The following is a 10,531-nucleotide window of genomic DNA, read 5'->3' on the forward strand; positions in this document are numbered from 1 at the left end:
TAGGAGAAAACGTCTAGAACGCAGTGGAAATTGCCAGCAAGGCACCTGAACCCTTTACAACACGGATTAAATAATAATGTCATGCAAGGCGATAACTGCAAGGAATTGTCATTCAGAGCATAAACTTTTAGTTACGATATGTTGACCTAAAAGACATCTAGAAACCAGTATGTCATGTTATTCATAAACAGGAATAAAAGGAATATCCATATTAAAGTGAGAATACCTCTTTTTGTTAGTTCTGTCAGAACTTTATCACCCCCAACAGAGGTTTGAGGCTAAGTCCACTAGCCATGTACAAGGTTATATTTTTAAATCCTCCTAGTTCACTTTATAGAGATGAATGTGGATCAGCCAGGAACCACTTACTTCTGTTTCTCTAAATCAGGATGTGAGCTCTGCCCTTGGGCCCCGTCAGACCCCACTGCAGCCCCTTTCTCCCCTGCGGTCCATTCCCTATCTGAAGTCCCTTCGCCATCTCAGAAACCAGACAAAGGCACCATTGGAGGATGTAATGAAGCCACTGAAAGTGAGTGATTCATTCAAAAATGTGTGTTCTCATTCAGCATCATCAATTAATGTTATGTAAAAATTAATGTGTGCTATATGGTCAAAACAAGATACTTTTTCACTTCTGTACACTTTATCCTTTTTTTTTTACCTTAGTAAGGTGTCCTAAAAATCATCTCATTCTTTCGCTCTCTTCCTTTCTTTATTGGAACCTCCAAGGTTTCCGTCTTCGTTCTTGGCCAGGAGGAGCACGTGCCTTCTTCCTCGTCTGATTGGGAAGAAGATGAGGATGAATTCATAGAGGCAGAGGTAGGGCCCCATCACTCAGGAAGGTACTAAGTTTTCATGTTCTTGTGTTCACACTGTAGCACGATCCATAGCATAGCTCTAGACTCATGTGCGAGCTGATGTGTGAAGGGGCTGTTAAACTATGTGATCTCTGTCGGTAGAACCCAAGGCGTACTTCAAGGCTGTGGAAAAACCTTTACCTGGATGTGGAATCCCTGGCAGGAGGTTTACAGAGCAAGGTAAAACCTGATCTTAGCACAGTGACCCAAGCACTTTTTTCACCTTCACATAGTATGATGACCAGAGCACTCACATTCCCATCTCACAGCAGAGATACAGTTGTGGCAGAAGAGTAGCTGGTGAGGAAATAGTCTGTGCAGCTGCCAGCTATCATGATACAGAGGAGAGCGACGCAGAAACACATGGAGCTACAGTTATTAAAAGGCACCGCTGACATGCAGCACAGCCAGGTTCATAGACACAAGGAGACGACTGCTCTCAAGAAACACTCATGTCTTACTCCTTTGTAGGATGGTGAGGCAAGTGAGATCAGTGAGGCCAGCGAGGCAGATGCCCTGGAGAAGAAGAAGGAATTGGGGCTGCAGGGCTCGGCTCCGTCAGCCAAGCAGATTCTAGACCCCCCATCCCAGGTACCCAGGCCTCTCTCCTTACCTCTTTAAATCCACATCTTTTCTCCTTCTCTGTTCGGATGGAGACTGAAGTCGTACTCTGGTTAGTTTTGTTTGATCCTGTCTTTCAGCAGCTTTTAACTTCACCATAAATGACAGTAAAATACAGACTTTATAATACCACTGGTACAATACGATTTCCATGCACTCTGCACTGCGGGAGCCTTGTGGTTCGTCCCTCCATTGAATACTTGGAGAGAGCAACACGCATGATTGTAGAGATGAAGTTGGGATTGGACAGAATTCATTCGTTTCTGTCTCTGTCTCAGCATGCGAACTCAGAACTTGGGCCCCATCAGACTGTGCGGGAGCCCCTTCTTCCTCTGCGGTCCATTCCCTATCTGAAGTCCCTTTGCCGTCTTAAAGACCAGACAAAGGTACCAATGGAGGATGCGATGAAGCCACTGGAAGTGAGTGATCCATTTGAAAATGTGTTTTTATTATTCGGAATCATTATTTAATGTGGTGTAAAATTAATGTGTGCTATATGATCAAAACAGGATACCTTTTCATTTATTTTCCCTTTTTTTTTTTTAAAAAAAAAAAAAAAAACCTTAGTAAGATGTCTTAAAAAATCATGTCATTCTTTCACTCTCTTCCTTTCTTTGTTGCAACCCCCAAGGTTTCCATCTTTGTTCTTGGCCACGAGGAGCACGTGCCTTCTTCCTCGTCTGATTGGGAAGGTGATGAGGATGAATTCTCTGGGGAAGAGGTAGGGTCCTTTTACTCAGGAAAGTGTTCAGTAGGTTTCTTGAGACAAATCTTTTTGCCAGCACAATGGTGCAGTGGGTAGCAATGACACCTGACAGTGCCTGGGCTGTTGTGGCATAGGTTTAAATCTGCCTCAGTCTTCAGGCAGAAGAGCGATGGGTCAGGAAGCGGCCGAAATCTGCACGGACAGTAGTGAGAGTAGAAGATACAGAGGAGAGCAACACAGAAATACATGGCGCTACATTTATTGAAAGACACGACAGACGCGGCACAGCCAAATCCTCAGACACAAGCAGATGATTGCGCACGTTAGACCTCCATCTCTTACTTCTGTGCAGGACCGTAAAGCCAGCAAAGAAAGAAAGGCCAGCGAGCAGGATGTCTTGGAAGGGAAGGAAGAGCCGGAGTTGCGGGGCCAGGCCTCCTACACTAACAACATCCCTGAACCTGTGACACCCCCACCTCCCCTTATCACACCTATGGTCACGATCCCAAGGAGATAAATCCAGCACAAGGTATAATTTTTAGTCCATAGGATCCCCAGGCTAAGAGTCGTCGATCTGGAAAACAATGCTTATCAGCACTCTTACATCGCAATATTAAGATATGTTATTCCTCCACTTTCTAGCCATATTTAGTACATTATTTGTACAGGCCTTTTTTTCTTATGGGTGGAGAACCCCGCATCCATGAGTGGGCTGGTACTGTTTTGCCTGGATGAGAACAACCATGTAAAGGTGCACCGGTTCCTTCCTCCCACTGAGCACCCTGTACATCTCCTTTCTCATTCTCCCTCGTACTTTCTCCAAAGCTTTTCCTATGCGTGGGCCCCCCCCTTCCCCAGAGTGCCCCGGCTTGGCATTTAGAGGAGGCGCTAGGCAGCCCCTGGAGCCAAGCTTGTTCTAGTAAATCCTGGAGTTCGCTGTGCCACAATTGCCATGTGTGGTGAATAGGTCCTGGCAGCACTCGCTGTCCCGAGATCACGTGCACACAGAGCGCCTCATTTATAAGTAGATACGTGGTGTTGATTCAGTTAAATACAACCAGATAACCAGAACAAGAGTGGTGTGATGGAAAAATACACCCCCCCCCCCCCCCCCCCTTGAATATCAGTAATTATACTGCATCCATCAATTAAGTGCCATTATCTCCTGATTGTAGGGGGTTTACTGTGAACAATGATGTCTGTGTAATGTTTTTTGTAATATTTTAATGACAGATTTTTAGAAATAAGCAGTGCTGTATATTAGTAATAATGCTTTAGCTTTCCATCCAATAAGAGTTTTCTGCCAATTTGTTCCTTTAATAATGTGTGCATGGGGGGCGTGGTGGCGCAGCGGGTTCAGCCTGTGCCTGCTATCTGGTGGGTCTGGGGTTCGAGTCCTGCTTGGGGTGCCTTGCGACGGACTGCCGTCCCGTCCTGGGTGTGTCCCTTCCCCCTCCAGCCTTGCGCCCCGTGTTGCCGGGTTAGCCTCCGGTTCGCTGCGACCCCACTTGGGACAAACGGTTTCCGTGTGTGTGTGTGTGTGTGTGTGTGTGTGTGAGTGAGTAATGTGTGCAATAGACATGCCAGTCAGTGAAGCTGCCCACAGTGCATTGTCATATCAATAGCTCATTTACTGCTCCCCAGCAGATTAGTGTGTGAGGTGTGTATCTGAGGGTCGACGTGAAGGCAAACTTAGCAATAATGAAGGTCTAGCGCATTCTCTGATGGGGCAGCTGGTAGTATAGAGGGTAAGGCTGCTACCCTTGCATCGAAAAGTTTCTGGTTTGAATCTTACCTGCAGCTGTAGTGCCCTTGAGCAAGGTACTTATTCTAATGAGCTGCAGTAAAATTACACAGCTGATTAAATGAGTAAAAAATTGTTGGTAGCTCAACATTGCAAATGGCTTTGGAGAAAAGCGTCAGCTGAACAAATAAATGTAGATGGACAATTACAGGAAAGCACAAATCAGCAATTTAAAGAGGACCAAGTCTTTGTACTCAGAGTTAAAGCACAAAATCCACAAAAAGCCTGGATGTCTGAGCAGAGGAAAAGGAAGACAGTATGGTGAGGCAAACTTCAGTTTCTCCTGCGTTTGAAACGGTTTATATTTTAAACCTACTGTGCCACAAGTGGCTCAGCTTGGGAGGGGGAAGGCAGGATGTTTAACATACACCTACACGCTGCATTTCCTTGTTTCATTGACTTTTTAAGCCTTTCACAACAGTGGAAACAGAAGTGTTGCTTTTATTTACTTCTGTACACAGGAGTGCAGTCATGCAGTGCAGAAGAGCTTCAAATCAGCCAGTCATAAGCAATTACGTGATTTCTTAATTCCAGCAGCAACCTGTCTCAACATCCTGCCACTGCCCAGATGAGGAAGTTGGGTAACCTCTACAACCCCATTGTAGACATGTTTGAAAAGTGATAGAGATAGAAAAATAATTAAATACTGCTTATAATGTAAAAATCTAATGTGAGATCAAGCGAGGAGGAGCAGACAAGCTGGTGCTCTCAGTCTTTCTGGAAAATTATGAGTACAATATGAAACGACACTCCGTCCTGGCACACCACTGTTATGCAGCAAAACAGAAGTGAAATATTGTAGCATCATGACACCACCAGGTGCCAGTAAAGAAATCTATACAAATTAAAAAAAATGTACACTAAAGGCAGCGATTCAAACTTCAAACTTTTGATGCACCATTTTTCTGCAGATGTGAAAATAAAAGTTGCAGCTGCTCAGTCCTGTTCTAATTTGTTCAGACTAATTATTCCATATTTTTCCAGATAGAGAAAAATGGTACATTTTCACAATTTCTCTATATATAAAGTAATGATTACATTTCTTCACTCCAAGCAGCTTTCAATGTTAATCCACCTACACTTATTTACCCATTAATACAGGTGGGTAATTTTACTGGAGCAATTTTAGGGTAAGTACCTTGTTCAGGGGTACTACAGCCTAAGGTGGGATTCAAACATGCAACTTTTGGGTCTAAAGGCAGCAGTTCTGACCACTCTGCTAGCATCTGAAAAAACGAGAAAGTTCTGGATCGCTGCAGCAATGGTCAACAAAAACGGACGTGTCAGGAACCTTTCACTGGGCTTTCGATCCCATCTCTAGAATTCCACTTCTGGATCCTAGAGATGCTTCAGTGGGGTTGACAGCTCAGTCCTGAGGCCCCATCACTCAGGTCTCGTAACCTATCCACCTGCTATGGTCTTACTATGGTAAAATGCACACCACAATCACGGGGATGGATTTTTGCCACTCGTCAGCACAAAGCACTCTTTCCTGTCAAAGTTTTTTTTAAAAAAAAAAAAAGGAAAAAGAAAATCTAGACATTTTATGTTGGTACATCTCTGAAGTACACATCTCCCTTCTCCAAATCACAATTACCTGGTTGCAGGGTTACTCTCGAGGTAATTTCACGTGTAGCTAGCAGACCACTTCGTTTGCAAATATTATCGTCGGAACTCTCGTGTTCCCAAGCTAGAAACTCCCACAGGCCTTCCGAGCTTTCATACCGCATATATGACTACAAAATGCAATGCAAACGAAACAAGATTCAGTGACTTTCATCTGCAACTTTATTGTAAATTCACATCAGGAAATAAGGCTAAAAAAGTACTTTTCAGACAAAAAAAAAAAAAAAAAAACCAACCCAAGTCAGTATTGTGCTTCATATTTTTCCAGTTATTTTTTAAAATACTCTTAATTGTAATTAGTCAGCATTGTTTAGAAGCAGAGAATACACACACTTTAAATACAAAGACAGTTGTTAAATTAGTATAACAGCTATGCCCAGGCTATTGAAGTAATACAGTGGAAGGCTGTGCCCTGCTCCCTTGCAACCTTCCCACTCACAGGGCTTTCTCCTGAGTACTGTCAGAGGTGCTCTTGGTCTGAATGTAGCTGAGGGATTGTCTCTGGGTCTGCTGGCGGCTGGGTTCCTCGGACAGGAAGCTGAGGACACCGCGCAAGGAGCGCCTCACGCTGTCCTTGAAGCCACGGCCCAAGCAGACGTACAACAGTGGGTTCAGGCAGCTGTTGAAGTAAGCGAGGCAGTGGGTCAGAACCCCTGCGAGCTGCCAGTGGGGCATCTCAGGAGAGTGTTGTTCCACCCCCAGCATCAGGAGGTCCACCAGGTGGAAGGGCAGCCAGCACAAGGCGAAGCCGAGCACCACAGCGATGATGACCTTCCGTGTGCGGTTCGACCGGGCGGAACTACCTTTGGATTTGTTCGGCCCCCGCGCCGCCCTTCTGTACACCACCCAGTGGCACAACACGATGACAAAGAACGGCAGCAGGAAACTCAGTAGGAAGCGCAGCACCGTGACGATCCGGGCCGCCTGCGCTGTGTAGAACGCGCTGCAGACAGCCTTATCCTCACCGTACTTGTGCTCTTTTATGTATACAAAGTGGGGTGTGCTGCAGAGCAGCGCTAGGAGCCACACCCCAATACACAGGACCCGCACCGATCGCGGCCGCCGCCAGTTCTGGCACCACACGGGCCGACTGACCAGCAGCCAGCGGTCCAGGCTGATGAGCACCAGCAGCAGCACGCTGCAGTACATGGTGACGTAGAGGGAGCTCAGCAGCAGCTTGCAGGCCAGTGGGCCGAAGGGCCAGTGCTGGTCTTGGGCCAGGGGCACCATCAGCAGGGGCAGCGACAGGCAACACAGCAGGTCGGCCAGCGCCAGTTGCAGGAACCATTGCGTGTTGACGGTGGGCGGCATGCGGAACCCGGTCACCCACAGCACTATGGCGTTTCCGGGGACGCCGAGCAGGAGGATGAGACTGTAACATGCCAAGGTGGCCTGCTGATTTGGTCCCAGTGGAGATGGAACATCCACAATGATTTCGGTGTCATTCAGCGGGTCATAATAAGAGTCATTCCATGGCTCTTCGGTTGGGAATGTAATATTTGTGCTGTCCATCATCAATGTGGAGCAGAAAAATTCAGCTGTCAAATGTAGAGAGAAGAAAAGGAGCATTCAGACATCCATGTATCAGTTCATTTTTAATAACTGCTTGTCCAGTGCAGTGGTGCTCAGCCTATCCTAGAAATACCAGCACTCGGAAAAAGATATCCTGGGCCATTTACACAAGGTAATTCACAAAAGCACACACTAAGGATAATTTAGAGTCACCAATCAGCACATTGTCCTGAGCAGGGTCATGGTGGAATAGAGCCTATCCCAGAAGCATTGGGCGAAACACTGGGGGGTGCATTCTGGATAAGGCACCGGTCTACTGCAAGGTAGCCACACATACACACACAGAATCTCACACTAAAGGCAATTTAGTGTCATCAGTCCAGCTGAACTGCATGTCTTTGGACTGTGGGAGGAAACCAGAGCACCCAGTGAAAACACATGCGGACAGATGGAGAACATGCAAACGCCACGCATACCAAGCAAGAATCAAACCCAAGTTCTCAAGCGCTGTGAGATGGCAGCGCTACTTGTGGCACCACCATGCTGCCGTTTTTCAGATGTTACTGTAATTCAAATGAATTTCTACCAATCTGTATTTTTCTCATTGATAATTGCAAATTTATATCTGGTCAGAACTCTTCAAAACCTTTGTATAGGTAGTAGTGATAGTGAGCAACTGAGAGATGATGTTCTTCAGTTGTTCTCAAATTATGATTTTATTACAATATCAAATTCACTATGATTCACTTTATGTCATACCCAGGAATCTGGTTAATATTCCCTTTAAAAGTAAAAAAGAAAAAAGAAATCAGAATGTTTTCAGAATATTCTCTTGAAAACAGAAAAAAGAAAACATATGTTACCAATTTTCAGGAATCAATTTTCATTTTTATAAAACTCAGTTTTTTTTAAAAGCCTGTGCTTACAGTGCTTCCCAGCAAATGTCAAATTGTTGACCATCGTGACGCAAGTGAATTTAAACATACCTTTGGTGAAGGGCTGGCTGAAAGCAGAAGACGTGGACCATCTGTTACCTTTTGCAATTGATGCGTGTGAATCTGTTTCAGTGTGTTTTGAGTTTTCTTTCTAACAGGAAGTGAAATTTCCTCTATTTATACATGGCTCTCCCATCCCTTCTGCACGCGTGCATATTTGTAATCACTTTAAAATGCTGACTTGCAGACATCAGATGCGGCAGAGAACGAAAATGCGTTGTTTTTATACATTAGGAAGTCAACACTGGGTTTAATAACTGGCCGTATAACCGAGGATTTATTACCCTGCTGAACTGTGAAACCCTTACATCAGTTGGTTGTCACTCAGCTCAAGTGTTATTTTTATTCTTATAGTTTTTTAGCATGTGCTTTTGTGCACAGAATTGTTTACAGATGACTTTTTTAGGCTTGACCTGTTTGTGCAGCTGGATATTTAAAGAAACGATTTATGTGCCTTTTTGAATGACAGGACAGCTGGCTGTGTTTTGGGAATGTTGCTCTTTATTCCAATTTGATGAAATGACATAGAACAGAATGTGAAAGACAACACACACACACCGTCTGAATCGCTTGTCCCATATGGGGTCGGGGGAGCCGGAGCCTAACCCAGCCACACAGGGTGTAAGGCTGGAGATGGAGGTGACACGCCCCGGACGGGATGCTAGTCTATCGCAAGGCACCCCAAGCGGGACTTGAACCCCAGACCCACCAGAGAGCAGGACTCGGCCCAACCCACTGAGCCACCGTGCCCCCCGAAAGACAACACACCTCCGTGAAAAAACTTCATGGTTTGAATCTTAAAAATATTGTATTGCGCTCTGGCTTCGGATGGGGTGAAGAAGGACGCACGGACGGCGTTCATTACGAACGTTCGTTGGAACGCCGGCACACAGCAAGAGGTTTCAGCGCGAACTCAAGGAAATAATGCTCTCGGTCCAAGGACCTCCTCTCCTCAAGGACCTGCACGTCAAGCCAGTCTGCTTAGCGCCTCTCAGGCTTTTCTTCATACTGGCCAACGGATGCTGACCTGTGAGTCCCAACAGCAGTTGAGCAGCTAATTCACGTTTGACCCGCAGTTCTCAACTATTTACAGTAAACCCCACTTCCCACTCAAACATGACGCTCCCCAGTAACGCGCGTCATTACAATATTGTTTGGCAGAAACAAAACGCCTGCTATTTCTGCAAGAAACTTCATTTCAAAATGTAGGGCAGAAATGTCAGAATGTTTTACAAAATCATTTCCTCCTTTTTTTTTTTTCCCCAGTGATTTCACTTCCAAAGCGATTATTCTGCCAAGAATAAAAGCAGAACCTAGAATTGAGCACTGGTCAGCATGTAGCTGGATACAAAGGGTTCATATATGACTCTTGCCTTTTCCTGGTCTCTGAAATGGACTCAAAGTGATCAAACAAGACGCTGTGGAAATGTTTACAATGTAGAGACACAGGAGTGTATTGGGGAAAAAAAACACCCTGTCAGGAGATTAATTTTTATGTGTTTTGTGAATGGCTTGTTGACAGTTACAGGCAAACACACAAGTCTGTGTAAAAATTTGTGCGACAATCATTAAATGTCTTTGGCTGAAGCCTAACACTCAGAAGACTCTTATATTAGACATTTTAGTGTTCCATCGTCATAACCTTTATGTCTTTCTCCAGTCATTTATGACAGAGGGGGCTGCTCATGGTGGCTGTGATGTCCCAGGGAAGAGGTGAGGGTCACTTGAGAGCAGGATATGCGGTAAAGCTGGGACATCAGCTCCGGTCCAGGATGATCCACAGGAGAAAAAGGCTTTGGCAATCTCTGCGGTATGTGAATATATGTAAATATACACCGTGGAGCATCGTAATCATTAGCTTTTTCTTGACAATTCCTTCTCACACTATGTAGGAAAAAAAATCGAAACAGGGCAACACTCTTCAACTGTAGGGTGTTTCAGGTCCCTTTCTGCTCAAGTGTCATTTATTATTGCCAGACAACCAGTATCATTTACTGCTTGCCTTCTCATCCAGTGATGGTAAAAGTGGAAGCAATGTCCAGGCGAGCACAAACACATGCACAGCGTAAGCAGTTGTCATACCATAGTGCAGCAACTTGGCAAAAGTATATTCACCCCACCTAGTGAAAGTCATATACACTGTGGTGGGGGCGCGGGGGTGCAGCGGATTTGACCGGGTCCTAGTCTCCGGTGGGTCTGGGGTTCAAGTCCCACTTGGGGCGCCTTGTGACGGACTGGCGTCCCGTCCTGGGTGTGTCCCCTCCCCCTTCAGCCTTATGCCCTGTGTTGCCTAGTTAGGCTGCGGTTCGCCGCGACCCCGCCGGGGACCAGCGGTTTCAGACAATGTGTGTGTGTGTGATATACACTGTGGTGTTAAATTTGATCTAAACATCACCTAAATGTATGTTTT

General features: G+C 45.5%; 1 protein-coding gene across 1 annotated transcript; it reads right to left on the bottom strand.

The window, feature by feature from the left end:
• Positions 1-5,880: 5,880 nt before the first annotated feature.
• c5ar1 (complement C5a receptor 1) lies at positions 5,881-8,196 on the bottom strand. The gene is made up of 2 exons (XM_029255720.1): positions 8,113-8,196; positions 5,881-7,152 (listed from the first exon to the last, which is right to left on the bottom strand). Exon 2 carries the CDS (start codon positions 7,127-7,129, stop codon positions 6,050-6,052), a length of 1,080 nt encoding a protein of 359 aa, XP_029111553.1. The 5' UTR covers positions 7,130-7,152; positions 8,113-8,196; the 3' UTR covers positions 5,881-6,049.
• Between the last annotated feature and the right edge of the window lie 2,335 nt (positions 8,197-10,531).

This window comes from Scleropages formosus, chromosome 10, assembly GCF_900964775.1.
Source record: "Scleropages formosus chromosome 10, fSclFor1.1, whole genome shotgun sequence".
Classification (NCBI taxonomy): domain Eukaryota; kingdom Metazoa; phylum Chordata; class Actinopteri; order Osteoglossiformes; family Osteoglossidae; genus Scleropages; species Scleropages formosus.

Excerpts from the sequence above, each read along its gene's own strand:
- c5ar1 (XM_029255720.1), bottom strand. The coding sequence starts at position 7,129 with ATGATGGACAGCACAAATATTACATTCCCAACCGAAGAGCCATGGAAT.